General features: G+C 42.6%; 1 protein-coding gene across 3 annotated transcripts in view; it reads left to right on the top strand.

Moving 5' to 3' along the window:
• Positions 1–20034, top strand: part of DIAPH3 (diaphanous related formin 3) — a 504954-nt gene that overhangs the window by 32418 nt on the left and 452502 nt on the right. For all 3 annotated transcript variants that reach the window (XM_043504572.1, XM_038385982.2, XM_043504573.1), the window contains one exon: positions 8234–8410. In XM_043504572.1, coding sequence (XP_043360507.1) covers positions 8234–8410 — 177 coding nt within the window. The remainder of the gene's footprint in view (positions 1–8233; positions 8411–20034) is intronic.

Raw genomic sequence — 20034 nt, 5'->3', positions numbered from 1 at the left:
TTGATTGTTTGTACTGCGTAGTTCTGATTGTCGTTGAACTTGCTTCAATAAGAGTCATTTTACCAGACAATAGGGTGTTGTGCCGCCACAGACTGCCTGCTCTCAAGTGGTTCTCTTTACCCATGTTTGCGTCTGCTATAAAACCAACTGAGTAAATTCTTTACCTCTCAGGGGCATGTACCCATGATCTCTCGAGACTGAAGAATGCCTACTAGTACTAGAATACAGGGGAAAAAAAACACCCTTTACCAAACATTCTGTAACTGGAAAAGTGATCTCAGCTTGTCCATGTTCAACTTAAATCTCCAAAACACTTTCTCTTCCCCACAATCTCTTTGTCCCCACACCTTAATGAAAGAAACTACTTTCCACAATTGATTTCACTGTGTTCTGTTTCTCAATTTTCCTAATTAATTATGGAACTTCTTTTATGGTATCTCATTTTACGCTTGGTAAGCTAAAGGGATTTCTAACTCAGTCGTGAATACTAAGAACATCTGTGGTGGAACTCGGTTCTTAATGAGTTAAAAGCATCTTTCAGTGGGTCATTTTATTAATCATAGGAAACATCTCGAAAATGTTTCAACAACGTTTCAACAACATAGGAAATAACCAATATCCTTTATCAATCACAGAACATACTTGGTTTGTAAATACTCCTCATCTGTCACACCCTCTTGTTCTTTACAACACAACTGTGGTAACAGACATCCTTTGTTAGTCACCTGCGGGGTCTCTCAGGACAGGTGGACACATTTCCCACAGCTCAACCATGTTAGAGTAAAAGTGATGCACATTGCTTCATTTGGTCATCCACTATGGTTCAGCTAAGTACAAAACTTTTCATTTTGATTAGGTACAGAGCACTACATTAGTAGATACAAAATATTTGGGTTTTTGACCACATTTTTTGTATAATTTTTAAAAAGATCACTATTTTAATATTTACAATTGCTGGCAAAGCCTCTCTGCCCACATAGTTCAAATTCCTGAGTGGCCTTGAATCTGCCTCTTTTAGGTGGAGTCTTCATGAAGTAGAAAACTGTTTTTACTATCTTAACAGCCACCCTTCTTTTATGCCCATCAATTTTGGTGAGGTTTTACCCATCCAGTAACATGTTAACCAAAAACAAGTTTCTGGACTTAATAAGGGGTGCCTGGGTAAAATTCTATAATCTGTGATATACAGGAGGTCAGTGTAGATGACCTAATAATTCCTTCTGGCCTTTGACTATAAATCTGTATGTAGAAATATTTATCAGCCAAGTGATCCTCTGTCTATACTTCGACTCTTGAGTTATAGGATGCTTAAATGCTATGGGAAGCCTCTGATTTTCATAGCAAAAGACTGTCAATAGCAGTTCATTTTTACCCTTTGCATTCCTATAGCGCCAAGGGACTTTATCATGAGTTAATTTCAGTTCAGACTAAATGGAAGAATAAACAAAAATAGATTTGCAGCTAGGAGTCCTTTATTTCAAAAGGGGAAACTTAAAAAAATTAGGGGAATTAGGGACATGGTCTGGACTGAAGAATTCTAAGGTTTGAATGTGGAAGAGGCTTGGAATTATTTAAGTAAAAGCTTCAGAAACGGTTTGAAGCGTACATCCCAAGCAAGAGGAAATTTGTAGGGAAGAGTTGCAGATCAAACTGGATGAATAAGCATCTCAAACAGGTTAAGAGAAAACAGAAAGCCTAGAAAAAAAAAATGGAGGAAGGGAGGAATCAGTAAGGAATCAGCTGCTACTTAGAGGTCAAGGAGTGTAGGGGAGTAAGTGAGAACTGCCAAAAACCAAGCAGAGCTGGAAATGCCAAAAGAAAATAAAATCAGTGTTGATAATTGCCAAGTAATGCACATTGGAAAACATCCCAATTTTACTTATAAAATGGAGTCTAAATTAGCTGTGAGAACTCAAAAAAAGAGATCTTGGAGTCATTGTGGATAGTTCTCTGAAAACGTCCAGTCAATGTGCAGCAGCAGTCAAAGCGAGCAGAATATTGGGGATCATTAAGAAAGGGATAGATAAGACAGAAAATATCATATTGCCTCTCTATAAATCCATGGTACGCCCACATCTTGAATACTGCGTGCAGATGTGGTCACCCCATTCTAAAAAAGATATTAGACTTGAAAGAAGTTCAGAAAAGGGCAATAAAAGTCACTGGGGTATGGAATGGCTTCCATATGAGGAGAGATTAATAAGACTGGGACTTTTCAGCTTGGATAAGAGATGACTAAGGGGGGATAATGGGGGGTTATAGTAGAGGTCTATAAAATCATGACCAGTGTAGAGAAAGTTAATAAGCAAGTGTTTACTCCTTCTCATAACACAAGAACTAGGGGTCACCAGATTAAATTAATAGGCAGCAGGTTTAAAACAAAAGGAATTATTTCTTCACACAACGCACAGTCTGTGGAACTCTTTGCCAGAGGATGTTGTGCAGGCCAAGACTATAACAGGGTTCAAAAAAGAAGTAGATAAGTTGATGGAGGATACGTCAATTCATGGTTATATTAGCCAGGATGTGCAGGGATGGTCTCCCTAGCCTCTGTTTGCCAGAAGCTAGGTATGGGCGACAGGGGATGGATCAGTTGATGATTACTTGTTCTGTTCATTACCTCTGGGGCACCTGGTGCTGGCCACTGTTGGAAGACAGGATACTGGGCTAGATGAACCTTTGGCCTGATCCAGTATGGCCGCTACTTATGTTCCTATGAATGCAGTAGGAGGAGAAAGGTGGGGTGGGCAAGTTTCAACAAAATAAAAATGTTTCTAGCAGAGATGAAAAGAAAAGGAAAAAATGGTTTAACTCCACTGATTTGCTAACATTGATATACAGAGCAGAATGCTGGTCAGTGACAAAAGCGGAGGAAGAAAAATTCTGTCTCCCAGAGAGCAATGGGAAGGCCAATGTGTAAAATATCGCTCCATGATCACATACCGAATGAGGAGATCAGAAGGCGTACAGAGGTGACTGATGTAGTGCAGGCATTCTAAATCTAATGCACAATTTGTCAGTGGAGTCTAATGTGGAGTCCTTTTTACCATTGTGAAGGAACTGGGAGGCAATTGGGTCACTGCACTCTGTCTTTCCAACGGTTGCTGGTGGCTAAAAACAATCTATCACATGCATGAGGTGCACACACATCTAGTGTGGGATCTGGGTGGACAAAACCTCTCCAAACTACAGTTAAGACAAGAAACCATTCTTTTTCTGTAATGCATATGTACACATATAAAAAGCTTAATCACCTGATGACCTTCAGTGTACTGTGTGTGTACACGTACTCATACAATACTCAAGGTCATCAGGGATAAATCTGTAATTTATGAGGTGGAACTCACTGAAGCTGAAAATTACTTTTTTTCTAATATGAACTACAGTTAAATGGAGTCTTTTAGCTTACTATAAGTTTGTGCTTTTATTTTTTTTTTTTTTACTGGAGGAATTTTGTATATCAGCCCCATGTGTAATACCTGATTAGGAACTCGCGTTTTACAGCAAGTATTTAAAATATGTATCCAAAGTCTGATTGTAATAACAGTTTGTTGCAACAACCTAATGGCTGGGACCATGGCAATCGGCAGAGTTGTCTTCCATAATTGTGAAAACAAAAAACAGGTACAGACTTCAAGCTTCCATTTGTTGTTCTACTTGCTCTTAATAGTACATCTTAATGGCAATACTTTTGTAATCTACATAGAGGCTAAGGGACATACATATAATAGTCTGTTTATATTAGAGCCAGTTACTTCTATATTTCTTATCTAATATGTATGACTCAAGCTTTCATGTAGGTATACATGGTACAAAATATTTGGACCAAAGGTTTGGTTTAGTAAGGCTTAAGGAAGTTCAGATACTTTCTAAAACAGCGTTCTTGTAGTAACAAAAACTACGGGAAGGTGCCTAGCTGATTTGGCTAGATTAATATCTGTTGCTTACCAGACAGAAAAAGTCTGAATTATGCAGTAGTACTTCAAGTTGCTTGTATTTTTGATCCTCCTTGACAGTGTGTCCAGTCTTGAAGGCTCAGTCAAACTTGTGACTAAGACAAACTTCTGATTTATGGGATTGTTCAAGCTGATTCTGCACTTCTACATCTACTCTTCCTATGTGCTGTCGAATCTGAAGTGTTGGAAATGCCAAGTGTAGGGAAGACCACAAAACTGATAAGTGTTCTTTGCTCTGCCAAGTTGTGGGGTTAGCAGGTGGAAAACGAAGGGTAAAGTGAAGTAATTGGTATGGTACTGTGGGAAATTCTGGTATTATTACTTGATAAGGAAGTAAGATGTGGTATGCTGTAGAGCTGAGGGAGGAGGAGAAGAAATGGAAAGAAACTCTTGAAACAATTGTTAACAAAACTAAACCATCTCGATGTTACTATTGACTTTCTTGTGTTTTAGTGAATGCTACCTTTTATGCAGTAAGTGCAGAGAAAAAATTTACTAAGTCGCTTTCATAAACAATAGTTCAGTATTTTTAGAATGGCAACATATAATACTGTGAAGTATCCTAACAGGCTTAAATTTTGATTTGTAAAACAAATCAAAATAAAAAATTTTATTTTAAGTATTGAATAAAAAGTTATCTTATTAGGAAGAGTGTTGGAACACCAAAATCATGCCAGTTATGAATTGTAATTTCCTTCATAAGAAGCAAATAAGAGTCTATTTAAAAAACAAACAGCTTTTTCAATAATTTTTTGCAATGGTTAGTTTAATATTAACCCTTTTAATCCTCTTTTTTTTTTAATTTTTGTACAGTAAAGTCATTCAGATATTAATTGTTCTTCCAAAGTCTTCATGGTATTGGTAAAGGGTATGTCTGAACTCGAAGACCAGAGTGATTTTTAAATCTGTGAGTGACCCATATTCAGGAATTCCATGTGTCTGAATATTGGGCTTTACTTTATTATGGCTGGTCTCAAGTCTATGGGAAAATAGATATCTAGGGAAAAGACCCCTTATACTGCAAAAGTATGGTATAAACAAAACTGGGTGATTGATAAGCGGTACCTAATATTTATTTATGTTCTTTGATAAGAGATGCTTGTTGCAGATATTTTCCGTAATGGGTAAAATAAGAATCCATTGCAAGATGTTTGCTAACTGAGTAAAAACTGCTGGCTGTCACAACGGTCACTAATAGTAACTGGAGTAGAATTCCCCTTAGTTTATCATTCATGTAACCCTAAAGATGCCATAAAAGAAATTCCAAAAGTAATCAGGTAAAACAAAAATGTCAAGAGGACACATGGTGAAATTAATCATGGAAAAGCAACTTTTTCTTCAACAAGGGGATTTTCTGCCACCCTATAAAAAACAGAGAACTTGAAAAATTAGGTTGGGGAGTATAAAACTGCCAGCATCCTACCAGATACAGAGGAGGGGCGGGAGAGAGGCTAGCTCTTCACCTTACACCCAGGGTGGTAATCTGTTTTTCTGTATTTTGTACAGTAACTCCTCACTTAACGTTGTAGTTATGTTCCTGAAAAATGGGATTTTAAGTGAAATGATAAGCGAATCCAATTTCCCCATAAGAATTAATGTAAATAGGGGGCGTTAAGTTCCAGGGAAATGTTTTTTCACCATATTTTGGCATATTTCCCAGGGAATGCCTTACTACTAAATGATGAACTAACAATTTGCTGAGCCCTCAAGGGTTAACTAATTGTTGTTAATGTAGCCTCACGCTCTACAAGGCAGCATGAATGGAGGGAGGGGAGACAGCATGGCAGACAGAGAGAGACCCTGTGTGTGTGTGTGTGTGTGTGTGTGAGAGAGAGAGAGAGAGAGAGATGCGCATTTCCCCTTTAAGTATGCTGACCTGATTTAAGTACACTGCCTTGTTAAGTAGATCAGCAAGCTGAGACCGCAGCTGCTGCCAGGAAGCTCCCTCTGTCCTGAGCCCTGTCATGCATCTCGCCTGTTCTATGGAAGATGGGCTAAGAGGGGTGCAGGAGCAGGGGGTGGGGGGACACCCTGACATGAGGGCCCCTGTCATCCCCCCTACACACAGCAAGCAGGAGGCTCGGGGAGAAACTCCAAGGCAGAGGGGATCAGCACATGGCAGTGGGGGAGGGACAGCTGAACTGCTGGCAATTGATAGCCTGCTGGGTGGCTGTCTCACAGGGAACTTAGGGGAGTGAGGAGCTGATGGGGGGGCTGCTGGTCCACCCTGGTTCCAAGCCCTCACCAGCTAGCTCCAACGCCTGCTCTTCCTGCAAGCAGTGGACAAAGCAGGCAGCTGCCAAATGATGTCAGGGAGCATTGCACAACTTTAAATGAGCATGTTCCCTAATTGATCAGCAACAGAACAACTTAACCGGGATGACTGTAAGTGAGGAGTTACTGTATGCTGCTGTACTAATCTGGCTGATAGGCTTAAATGGAATTTAATCAAATATTATTTGACAATCCCGAATAGTTGTTAAAATCAAACACACCCCAAAAATACTGGTTTTACAATAGTGCTGTGGGTAGTGATCAGAAACGTTGTTCTAGCTCCATCTTTTATTCCTTGGACAAGTAACAGCATGTATTTGCATCAATTTTGGGAGCACAATTTTGAGGTACAATGCACTGTTCTTGTCTAGCTTTATAAAGTACTTTGAGATCTCTGAACAATAAGAGCTTGTACTTTTAGGATTAAGGTCATGTCTGTACTATGACTTTGGTTGGCAAAACTTGCATCGCTTGGGGTGTGAAAAAACCACGTCCCTGATCGACATAAATTGTGCCGGCATAAGTGTTTATGTGCACAGAGCTAAGTCAGAGGGAGAGCTTCTCTTGTCATGGCTACTGCCGCTTGTTTATGTGGTTTTATTATGTTGACGGGAGAGCTCTCTTCCATCAGCATAGTGCAGCTAAACAAGTGATCTTACAGCAGCGCAGCTGCATTGGTACAGCTTATGCCACTGTAAGTTTGCTAATATAGACATGGCCTAAATGTTTGCTTTTTTTCCGGTAGATATGTTGATATACTGACTCATCTTTGGTATGCTTTCGGTGTCTCAGCATGCTTCTGGACAACTGTTATAAGTCTTCGTGCTTGTGCACCATAACTACTCAGGAGAAGGGCTGGGCCTCAAATACTTTCTCTATGTGTGTGTGCGGGGGGAGGGAGGAACAACTAATTTTTACTTAACTTATTTTTTTTTAAAAATACCCCTTTTTCTAGCTACTATGATTGTGAAGGTCATCTTCTAAATGTGAACTAAGTATAACCTAATAGAGTGCTATTTTCTTTAGTATACTGAAGACCATTGTAGTGCCTCTGCTTCCTCTTCTTGCTTTCCAAGGCAGCAACATATAGAAAACTTACAAATTGCCTGGCTAGTTACTTGCTCCTATTCAGAGCTCTGAGTAGCTGTGAAAGTGCTAAGACCTACATAAGTTTCATTTAACTGGTGTTTGTTCTGCTATAATAGATAAAGGCATTGGATATTCAGGGGATGGGGGATCTTACAGCGACACCTACCCTTTTGAAGCAACCAGGAGGCTACTGGAGAAAATGGATAGTAGCAGACACATCCCCTGTATCCGGATGGGTGAAGGGACAAGTATTTTTTTTTTCTGTAGCAGCAGCATCTGAGCAGCCTTAAACTTTAATCTGGCAGCCCCTAACCAGAGGCTGATATAGAGGAGTGACCTCCTGTTGGAGTGCAGGGTCAGTGGCCTGGTAAGAATCTTAGCAGTCTCCTTCCCAGTGGGAAATGGTTGTGGGGATGGGCTTTCATGTAGTGCATTGACTTTGCATGGATACACCCTCATTTTCTATCAGTTACTAGATAATAGATTTTAAACTCAAGGTTACTCTTGGTAAGAGTTAACTTTATATTTTTTACTAGAATGTATTGCTGAGGTTTGATCAAATAATATTTGGGCATACAAAATTAAAGGTCTGTGTTGTAAATAAATCTCTGAATTGATGTGCCTTATTCCCTTTTTCTCGGGTAATAAAAACCAAAAAAGATACCTATCGATGCAAACTTTTAAAGCAGACATTGTATTGGAGCAACTGTTTTTTTTTTTTAAATGTCTAAAGATGAGTAGAATAGGTCTCATCATAAAAATGTTTAAATCAAACTCTAAATGCTAGCTGTTGGTCAAACATGTCAGACAATTAGCTTTTTTAAAAAAAGTATGTGTGAAAACTATTATTGTGGTTGGATATAATATGAATGACAGCTGGTGATATACGTTCACTGTTTTTTTTTTGTTTGCAGTTGGATAGATTTGCCAGCATAAGGATTCCAGGCAGTAGAAAAGAGAGACCTCCTTTATTGCAGCTGAAACAATTACATTTCTCTACTGATTGGTCATTGCCTCCTGCAGAAGTGGATGAGTTCATCCCCAAACCCTTGTCAGAGCGAGAAATCCTAGCACTTTTTGAAAAAATGATGGTAAGAGTCCCATCTCACTGTTTAATACTTAGCGGTGAATTTTAGATGTTTCTAATTTAGATAATTATGCCATGACTGATGTGTGTTCACTTGAAGCTCATTGTCAATGTATGAATGAAAGTCTTTTTTTTTTTTTTTTTTTTTTTTTTTTTTTTTTTTTTGGGTGGGGGGGTCCCTAATTGAATGAAGAATATGTATCAAGATGTGAAGGCAAACGGGGAATCATCATCAAGTGGTGGTGTTTCTTGTGGGATCTTAGCCCCGTGTTCTTTTTTTTAATCCGTGACCTGGAAGAAGACACAATCATAATTTAGCAACTTTCAGATGACACAAAGTTTTGGGGAATAGTAAATAATGAAAACTACAGCTCACTTTTATAATGCAATCTGGATCGCTTCCAAACCAGGCACAAGCAAACAGTACTCTCATTTGGCTTTCAGTACTTCTAAATGCATCCTATCCCAGGATCCTTGGTGGTAGCTGCTGTTTGAATGATCTAGACAGGAAGGGCCACCAGAATGAACACCACAAGCCGAAAGGACTATCTATTGGGAGGAAAACTTATTCTTCAGCTAGCTTGGAAATGTTTACTGCTAATTGCCAGGCCCTTTTTAATTAAATATAGTTATTTAAATTGGATTATGTATCAAGTTGTATAGAAAAGCTTTCTCAGGGCAACAGGGAGAAACTGAGGTCCATTTATAACAGAAAGGTCAGTTTGTGGCTCATACTACTTTGCAGGTTTGTGTTAGATGCTTCAGATACTGCAGAGAGCTCTAGGGTCACAGGTGTTGCTATGAGCAGGGCTTCTCGGTTACAGTCTTCATGGATACTGGACAAAGTACAGATCACAACTGCGGGCCTCTTATTAGAAGGTTGTGACTCATTTAATTCCAATACAGATCAAGACCAGCATTCCATAACATATATGAGCCACTTTTTGATCTATGGGGTGCTACATGCTACAGGTAGCAAGGAGAAAACAAACCAGACCTCAGACTTTATTCAGAGAGATGCTCCCTTCCTATTACCACTCTCAGCACGGGCTTTCTGAACCACAAAGAGAAAAGAGGTTCTAGGAAAGGAGGTTGAAGAATTTTGGTTGGAGGGACTCTATCCTGGGAAGTAGAGACCATATAGACGACTTTGTCGTCATGTTGCATGATGAGCTGTGACCAAAGGGGCTAGTGTGGTCCTCTGATGTATAAACAGGGGAAGATTGAATGGAAGTAGAAAGGCTTTGTTACCTCTATATTTGACTCGGATCTAACCACTGCTGGAATACCATGTACAGTTCTGGTGTCCGCAATTCAGGAGCAAGAAGAAAGATTAAAGGATTGTAAAACATGCCTTTCAGTGATTAGATTAAAGGAGTTCAATCTATTAAGTTTTATAAATGGAAGGTTAGTAGACTTGATAGATCTGTAAGTGGCTTTCTATAAGTTTGCTGTAGGGTAAATAACAGTTCTCTTGAAATTTACCTAGCTTTTTAAAAAAAAGGAATAAAAGTAAAGTTCAAACCAATTCTGTTATGTCTAACACTAATGCTCCCCATCATGTGGTCGTGGGGCCTGAACCTTCAGCACTGCACAAACCTTCTGCAACTTGAGCTACAGGATTAATCAGTTTGTAGTGTGCGGCTTATAGAAGTGTAGGACTGGAAGGGACCTCCAATAGGTCATGTAGTCAAGTCCCCTGCGTTCAAGTCAGGACTCAGTAATAACTAGACCATTCCTGATGGGTGTTTGTCTAACCTGTTCTTAAAAATCTCCAATGATGGAGATTCTACAACCTTCCTAAGTGATCTGTTCCAGTGCTTAGCCAACGTGACAGTTAGGAAGTTTTTTGTAATCAACCTAAACCTGCCCTTCTGGAATATATGCCCATTGCTTCTTGTCCTATCCTCAGAGGTTAAGGAGGACAATTTTTCACTACCCTCATTGTGACATCAGCTTTCAAGTACATAAAAGATTATCATGTCCCCCCCCCCTTAATCTTTCTCCAGACTAAACAAACTCCGTTTTTTCAATTTTCCCTGATCATGTTTTCAAGACCTGTAGTCATTTTTCTTGCTTTCCTCTAGATTTTTTTCCAGTTTGTCCACATCTTCCCTGAAATGTGGCACCCAGAACTGGACACAATACTCCAGCGAGTCCTTATCAGCATGGAGTAGAGTGGAAGAATTACTGCTAGTCTGGCTTGCAACATTCCTGCTAATATTTACCAGAATGAAGTTCACTTTTTTGCAACAGTGTTCTATTGTTGACTCTTATTTAGCTTGTGGTTCACTATAACCCTCGGATCTCTCTGTAATACTCCTTCATAGGCGGTCATTCCCCATTTTGTACGTGTGAAACTGATTTTGTTCCTTCCAAGTGGAGTATTTTTGCATTTGTCCATACTGGATTTAATCCTATTTCCTTCAGACCATGTATCCAGTTTGTCCAGATAATTTTGAATTTTAATCATACCCTCCAAAGCACTTGCAACCCCTCCTAGGTTGGTATCATTGGCAAACTTTATGCCATTATCTAAATCTAAATCATTACAGTACTGGACCCAGGACCGATCCCTGTGGGACCCCACTCAATATGTCCTTCCAACTTGATTTTGAACCATTGGAATAGTTTTCCAGCAGGTATGCACCCATCTTATAGAGCCTAGATGGAGCTACTATTTCCCTAATTAGTTTGAGAAGGACATGAGACACTGAATCAAAAGCCTTTCTAAAGTAGAGATATATCACATCTACCACTCTTCCCCCCCCCCCCCCATCCGCAGTGCTGATTATCCCATCAAAGAAAGCTATTTGATTGGTTTGACATGATTTGTTCTTGAAAAAGCCACGATTGTTACTTATCGCCTTATTGTTCTAGGTGTTTGCAAATCGATTGCTTGATTATTTGCTCTATTATCTTCCTGGGTACAGAAGTTAAACTCACTGATCTGTAATTCCCCGTGTTGTCCTTCTTCCCTTTTTTTTTTTTTTTTTAAATTTTTAATAGATTGGAACTATATTTGCCTTCTTTCATTTTCTGTGAGTTTTCAAAGATAATCACTAATGGCTCAGATATTGCCTCAGTCAGCTCCTTCAGTATGCTAGGATGTACTTCATCAGGCCCTGTTGACTTGAAAACATCTAACTGTCTAAGTAATTTTTAACTTAACATATTTTAGAGTCAGACCCTACCTCGTTTTCACTGGCGTTCTCAATGTTAGATGTCCAGTTGCTACTAACGCTTTTGATGAAAACTGAATCAAAGAAGTCATTCAACTCTTGCCATTTTTACATTTTATGTTGTCCTTCCCCCATTATTGACTAAGGGGCCTATGCTGTTCATCTTCCTTTTGCTTTTAATGTATTTGTAGAATGTTTTCTTGTTACTCTTTGTCTCTATCTAGCTTAATCTCATTTTATGTCTTGGCTTGTGGTGTTTTTGTGTAATTTAACCTAGTGTCCACATTTTGTAGGACTCTCTTTTGAGTTTCAGATGATTTGAAGATCTCCTGGTTAAGCCAGGGCGGTCTCTTGCCATACTTAAAATGTTGACTATGTGTTGGGATAGTTGTGTCTTTTGCCCTTATTAATATCTCTTTGGAAAAACTGCTTACTCTCTCGAGCTTTTTTCCCCCCCGGACTAGGTTCCTATGGCATCTTATCTATCAACTCCCGAAGTTTTCTAAAGTCTGCTTCTTGTAACCCATTATCTTTATTGTGCTGTTTTCCCTCCTACCATTCCTTAGAATCATGAACTCAATTATTTCATGATGACTTTCACCCAAGCTGCCTTCTTTCAAATTTTCAACCAGTTTCTCCCTATTCGTCAAAATTAAATCTAGAACAGTTTCTTCACTAGTTACTTTCTCCACCTTCTGAAATCAAAAATTGTTTCCAAACCATTGAATAATCTGTGCCCTGCTGTATTTTTCCCACAGATGTCTGGATAGTTGAAGTCACCTATTACCACTAAATTGTGTGTTTTGGATGATTTTGTTGCTTTTTAAAAAACAAACAAAAACCTCTTTTCCTCTTTTTTTCCTGTTTAAGTGGTCCTGTAGTAAACCCATACCATGCCATCACCCTTGGTTTTTTTACCCTTTTATCATAGCCCAGATATTTTCAACGAGTCTGTGTCCTATTTCCATCTCAACCTCAGTATAAGTGTTTACATTTTTGGTATACAAGGGAGTACCTCGTCCCTTTTTTCCCTGCTTGTCCTTCCTGAGCAAGCAGTATGCTTCTATACCAATATTTCAGTGATGTGTTAATTCACCAAGTTTCTGTGGTGTCAATTGTCATTTCTAGTTCTTGCTGTTTATTCCCTATACTTCATGCATTAGTATATAGACATCTAAGATACTGATTTGATTTCCACTCTGTGTTCTCTCATCTCTGTCTTGTCCTTACTATAATTGCCAATGCTCCTCTCAGATTCTGACTCTTCTCCCAGGTCTCCATGTTTTTGACTTGTATGTGGGCTTTTGTTTCCTGACCTTGTTGAGCCTAGTTTAAAGCCCTCTTCACTAGATTAGCTAGTCTGATCCAGATCTTCTTCCTTCTTGATACGTGGATCCCATCTCTGCTCAGCTCTCCTGGAACAGCATCCCACGGTCAAAGAAATAGAAGCGCTGTTATCCAGCCCTTAGAGGATGCTTAACAAAAGAACAGTAGGTTTTTCCTATTCATTAGTAGCCCCATTTCACATGCAGAATAGTCAAGGACAAAAAGTTGTCTGATTCTTTGAGAGGCAGCGTCTCAAAGGGGATGCAATTTGGAATTGCCATATTGGAGAGTTGGGTTCTAGTCTCTGTGTGTAACCTCCCAGTGAAATCCTTGCTGATCTTAAACACAAAAAAGAAGCTTACAAGAAGTGGAAGATTGGACAAATGACCAGGGAGGAGTATAAAAATATTGCTCAGGCATGCAGGAGTGAAATCAGGAAGGCCAAATCACACCTGGAGTAGCAGCTAGCAAGAGATGTTAAGAGTAACAAGAAGGGTTTCTTCAGGTATGTTAGCAACAAGAAGAAAGTCAAGGAAAGTGTGGGCCCCTTACTGAATGAGGGAGGCAAGCTAGTGACAGAGGATGTGGAAAAAGCTAATGTACTAAATGCTTTTTTTGCCTCTGTCTTCACGAACAAGGTCAGCTCCCAGACTGCTGCACTGGGCAGCACAGCATGGGGAGGAGGTGAGCAGCCCTCTGTGAAGAAAGAAGTGGTTCTGGACTATTGAGAAAAGCTGGATGAGCACAAGTCTATGGGACTGGATGCATTGCGTATGAGGGTGCTAAAGGAGTTGGTGGATGGGGTTGCAAAGCCATTGGGCATTATCTTTGAAAACTCATGGCGATCAGGGGAAGTCCCGGACCACTGGAAAAAGGCTAATGTAGTGCCCATCTTTATTTAAAAAAAAAGGGGGGGGAAGGAGGGAGGATCCAGGGAACTACAGGCCAGTCATCCTCACCTCAGTCCCTGGAAAAATCATGGAGCAGATCCTCAAGGAATCAATTCTGAAGCACTGAGAGGAGAGAGGAAAGTGATCAGGAACAGTCAGCATGGATTCACCAAGGGCAAGTCATGCCTGACTAATCTAATTGCCTTGTATGGTGAGATAACTGGCTCTGTGGATGAGGGGAAATCAGTGGACCTGTTAATTCCTTGACTTTAGCAAAGCTTTTGACACTGTCTCCCACAGTGTTCTTGACAGCAAGTTAAAGCAGTGTGGGCTGGATGAATGGACTATAAGGTGGATAGAAAGCGGGCTAAATCGTCAGGCTCCAACAGGTAGTGATCCATGGCTACATGTCTAGGTGGCAGCCAGTATCAAGCAGAGTGCCCTGAAGGGTCGGTCCTGGGGCCAGTTTTGTTCAATATCTTCTTTAATGATTTGAAGGATGGCGTGGACTGCACTCCCAGCAAGTTTGCAGATAAACTGGGAGGAGTGGTAGATACACGGGAAGGTAGGGATAGTATACAGAGGGACCTAGATAAATTAGAGGAGTGGGTCAAAAGAAATCTGATGAGGTTCATTAAGTACAAGTGCAGAGTCTTTATCTTTGAAAACTCGTGGCGAACGGGGGAAGTCCCGGATGACTGGAAAAAGGCTAATGTAGTGCCCATCTTTAAAAAAGGGAAGAAGGAGGATCCTGGGAACTACAGGCCGGTCAGCCTCACCTCAGTCCCTGGAAAAATCATGGAGCAGGTCCTCAAAGAATCAATCCTGAAGCACTTAGAGGAGAGGAAAGTGATCAGGAACAGTCAGCATGGATTCACCAAGGGAAGGTCATGCCTGACTAATCTAATCGCCTTTTATGATGAGATTACTGGTTCTGTGGATGAAGGGAAAGCAGTGGATGTATTGTTTCTTGACTTTAGCAAAGCTTTTGACACGGTCTCCCACAGCATTCTTGTCAGCAAGTTAAGGAAGTATGGGCTGGATGAATGCACTATAAAGTGGGTAGAAAGCTGGCTAGATTGTCGGGCTCAACGGGTAGTGATCAATGGCTCCATGTCTAGTTGGCAGCCGGTGTCAAGTGGAGTGCCCCAGGGGTCGGTCCTGGGGCCCGTTTTGTTCAATATCTTCATAAATGATCTGGAGGATGGTGTGGATTGCACTCTCAGCAAATTTGCGGATGATACTAAACTGGGAGGAGTGGTAGATACGCTGGAGGGGAGGGATAGGATACAGAAGGACCTAGACAAATTGGAGGATTGGGCCAAAAGAAATCTAATGAGGTTCAATAAGGATAAATGCAGGGTCCTGCACTTAGGATGGAAGAATCCAATGCACCGCTACAGACTAGGGACCGAATGGCTCGGCAGCAGTTCTGCGGAAAAGGACCTAGGGGTGACAGTGGACGAGAAGCTGGATATGAGTCAGCAGTGTGCCCTTGTTGCCAAGAAGGCCAATGGCATTTTGGGTTGTATAAGTAGGGGCATAGCGAGCAGATCGAGGGACGTGATCGTTCCCCTCTATTCGACACTGGTGAGGCCTCATCTGGAGTACTGTGTCCAGTTTTGGGCCCCACACTACAGGAAGGATGTGGATAAATTGGAAAGAGTACAACGAAGGGCAACGAAAATGATTAGGGGTCTAGAGCACATGACTTATGAGGAGAGGCTGAGGGAGCTGGGATTGTTTAGTCTGCAGAAGAGAAGAATGAGGGGGGATTTGATAGCTGCTTTCAACTACCTGAAAGGGGGTTTCAAAGAGGATGGCTCTAGACTGTTCTCAATGGTAGCAGATGACAGAACGAGGAGTAATGGTCTCAAGTTGCAATGGGGGAGGTTTAGATTGGATATTAGGAAAAACTTTTTCACTAAGAGGGTGGTGAAACACTGGAATGCGTTACCTAGGGAGGTGGTAGAATCTCCTTCCTTAGAGGTTTTTAAGGTCAGGCTAGACAAAGCCCTGGCTGGGATGATTTAACTGGGACTTGGTCCTGCTTTGAGCAGGGGGTTGGACTAGATGACCTTCTGGGGTCCCTTCCAACCCTGATATTCTATGATTCTATGATTCTTACACTTAGGAAAGAAGAATCCCATGCACTGCTACAGAATAGGGACTGAATTGCTAGGCAGCAGTTCTGCAGAAAAGGACCTGGGGTTACAGTGGAGGAGAAGCTGGATATGAGTCAACAATGTGCCCTTGTTGCCAAGAAGACTAACGGCATTTTGGGTTGTACAAGTAGGGGCATTGCTAGCAGATGGAGGGACGTGATCATTCCCTCTATTTGGCATTGGTGAGGCCTCATCTGGAGTACTGTGTCCAGTTTTGGGCCCCACACTACAAGAAGGATGTGGAAAATTTGGAAAGAGTCCAGTGAAGGGCAACAAAAATGATTAGGGGGCTGGAGCACATGACTTATGAGGAGAGGCTGAGGGAACTGGGATTGTTTAGTCTGCGGAAGAAAAGAATGAGGGGGGATTTGATAGCTGCTTTCAACTACGTGAAAGGATTCCAAAGGGGATAGATCTAGACTGTTCTCAATGGTAGCGGATGACGGAAGAAGAAGCAATGGTCTCAAGTTGCAGTGGGGGAGGTTTAGGTTGGATGTTAGGAAAAACTTTTTCACTAGGAGGGTGGTGAAGCACCTGAATGGGTTACCTAGGGGAGTGTTGGAATCTCCTTCCTTAGAAGTTTTTAAGGTCAGGCTTGACAAAGCCCTGTCTGGGATGATTTAGTTGGGGATTGGTCCTGCTTTGAGCAGGGAGTTGGACTAGATGATCTCCTGAGGTCCCTTCCAACCCTGATATTCTGTGATTCTATGACAGGGCCATCCCTACCCATACGTAAAATACGCAGCTGCGTAGGGTTCCCTGCGCAGCTGTGTGCTGCTCCAGCCCCTGCCCTGCCTCTTCTCCATTCACCCTGCCCCTGCTCTGCTGCAGCCCCACCTCTTCCTTCCCCTGCTCTGCTCCAGCCCTTCCCCCACTCCTCTTCTTCCCCAAAGCCCTCACCCCTGCTCTGCCTCAGCCCCACCCCCGCTTCCTGGAGGACTGCAGCAGGGCCAGGCCTGCACTCTCCAGCAGTGAGAAGAGCAGTGACCTGGCCCCAGCTGCGCTGCTGGTGAGTGCTGGGGGGGTAGTCCCCCCCCACTCCCAAGTCAGCTCTAGCACTGCAGAGGCCTGCGGCCCCACACCCTCCCCCTCATGGGGGGGCTGCTTAGGGCCTCAGAATAGCTAGGAATGGCCGTGCAGTGAGACCTGAGGCTTTGCTTGAGAAGAGTTGCAATTGGTACAGACTTACTTAGTCAGCTTAGTTCTCAGTGCCCTGGCTTTGAGAGTAGGTAAGTATCAGATCAGGATAACATATCTTAGACAAGTATGACTGTTTCATGTCTAAGATCCTTTTATGGATCAGCTCTATTTGGGATATCAAGGTAGTGGCATTTTGAGCATAATAAAAGGATAAAATTCTCCTTTTCTAAGAACAGCTGGATAGAGTCTAAAGTATCCTCAGGAGAGAATCCTTTTCTTTGGTTTCGTTTTGTTTAAATGGGCAGAAGTGGGCCTGCAAAGACTAGGGCAGTTCCAGGAGAGCAAAGAGGGAACATATTTTAGAAAGAACGTTTAGTATGTGGATTACAGTAACTTTTGTTATATAAAACTAAAACCTATTTCAACCACTAAGAGATGGTGGGCTCACTGAATTTTATAAGAAAGAAAGGTAAATCTAATTACATAAATGGGAAAAAGCTCTATATAAGGCCCTCGAGCACTTGATCCCTGTTTTGGCTTAGAGTAAATTTTCCCTTATGGGTCTGAGGCTAGAATAGGCCCACTGGGTCTCCTGCATGTTGTAAGGATGGGCTCCGTCAGGTTAGAAATTTGCCCAAGACACACCATATGATGAGCAAGTCAACGATGTCCATAGCAAATTAATCACAGCCCAGGTTAATAATGACCGCGCCATCCATCTCCCACCAGGGCAGAAGCGACAAGTATTCTACTGTTGTAACCCCAACAAAGAGGATCGGTGGAAGAGATAACATCACCATAGCCACATGGAATGTAAGGGCATTGAGGCAAATAAGAAGGTTAAAAGAACTTGTGTACGGAATGGAACGATACACCTGGTATCTCCTAGGAATCTCTGAGATCAGATGGAAGAACTTTGTTGAGAACTTTTGGAAGAAGGCCATGTACTCTATTACAGGGTAGAAGAAAAACGTCAACGGCGTAGGATTTCTTGTGCATAAAGATATCAAGAATTCAGTATTAGGAGGCTTATTTCCATCTGTCTAAAGGCAGTACCATTTAATATCACAGGGGTACAAGCAGTGATGAGCTGCCAAAATCTTAACAGGTTCCCCCCTCGCCCCACAAGGGGGTCGTTGCCCACCCCAGCCCCCCGGGACTCCTGCCTGATCCAACTCCCCCACATTCCTTGACCCCCCCCTTCCCCCAGAACCCCTGACCCATCCACCCCCCCGTCCCCGACTGCCCCCAGAACCGGGCAGGAGGGTCTCATGGGCCACCGTAGTGGGTGCCCACCCTGCCCGTAAGAGCCAGAGGCACCTGCTGGGGGGCGAGGTGGGGAGTCCCGGCGGTGCTTACCTGGGGCAGCTCCCAGGAAGCATCCAGCAGGTCCCTCTGGCTCCTAGGGGTGTGGGAGTGTAGCTGGAGGGGAGCAGTAGGAGCGGCCACTCCCCCACTGATCACATCAATAGTGCCGCCTTAGGCGCCGACTCCCTGGGTGCTCCGGCCTGGAGCACCCACAGGGAAAATAGGTGGGTGCAGAGCCCCCACTGGCAGCTCCCTGCCCTGCCTCGCACCCGGCCCCAGCTCAGCTCGCCTCACCTCCGCTCCGCTTCTGCCCCTGAATGCAATGCCCCTCTCTGCTTCTCCGCAGCTCCCCCCTTCCTGTGAATCAGTTGTTTGGCAGGAAGCCGGGGAGGACTGAGAAGCCGGCCGCGGCTTCCTGCTCAGGCCGAGGGTGGTGGAGGTGAGGATAGAATAGCTCCAGCTGGAGCTCACCTCCGCCTCCCTGGGCCTGAGCAGGAAGCCACCGCTTGCTTCTCAGCCTGCCCTGGCTTCCTGTGCCAACAGCTGACTTGTGGGAAGCCTGGGGCGGGGGCGGAGAAGCAGAGTGAAGCCTCACGTTAGGGGAGGAGCCGGAGGTGGAGCGGAGATGAAGTGAGCTGGCTCCGTGGGTGGGGTGAGGAGCTGCCGGTGGGTGCTCTGCACCCACCAAATTTTCCCCTTGGGTGCTTCAGGGCTGGAGCACCTGTGGAGTCGGCGCCTAAGGTGCCATTTTTGGTTGGTTAAATTTAGAAGTCCTTTTAGAACCGGTTGTCGTGGAACAACCGGTTCTAAAAGGGCTTCTAAATTTAACAACCGGTTCTAGCAAACCGGTGCGAACTGGCTTCAGCTCACCACTGGGTACAAGTCTACACCCCTACAACAGACTATGACAAGCAAATTGAAGGTTTTTACAATCATCTCCAAGACACTGATGAGGTACACAAGAAAGATATATCCTGATTGTACAAGGAGATTGGAATGCTGAAGTGGGTACTGATGCACAGGCAGATTGAGATTATTGTGGCCCTTTCTGAAATGTGGTAACCAATGAGAGAGGACTGAGACTTGTGGGGTTTGCTAGCTATAACAATATGGTTCTTGCAAACACATTAGGAGCATATAAAGCATCCAGACGATTAACGTGGCATGCACCTAATGGTCTATATAACAGCCAGATTGGCTACAGATCATGGTGCAAAACAGATTTCATTCTGGGATTAACAGAGTTAAAACAAGGAGCTTCCCTGGTGCTGATATTGGAAGTGATCATGACCTTTTGATGCTAAATTTTTGGCTGCAGCTAAGGAAAATCATCAGGCCAAAGTTCAGCAGAACCGTTTGACTTAAAAGACTCAGACTGAAACATTGAAGAGTCATTCCAAGCAATGATTGGTGGAAGATGTGCCCTGCTGATTGCTCTAGAGGAAGACCTAGAAACAATGACCAACCATTTCAACGCTATAATGAATGAGACGGCAATGGACATTCTTGGGAAACATTGTAAGAACAAAACCATGGGTCACAAATGAAATACTACAAATTTGTGACATTAGAAGAGAACTTGAGAGACGACAAAAGCACTGAGAGCTGATAAATACA

The sequence above is a fragment of the Dermochelys coriacea genome, chromosome 1 (assembly GCF_009764565.3).
Source record: "Dermochelys coriacea isolate rDerCor1 chromosome 1, rDerCor1.pri.v4, whole genome shotgun sequence".
Classification (NCBI taxonomy): domain Eukaryota; kingdom Metazoa; phylum Chordata; order Testudines; family Dermochelyidae; genus Dermochelys; species Dermochelys coriacea.
This window is presented reverse-complemented; position numbering and strand designations above follow the sequence as displayed.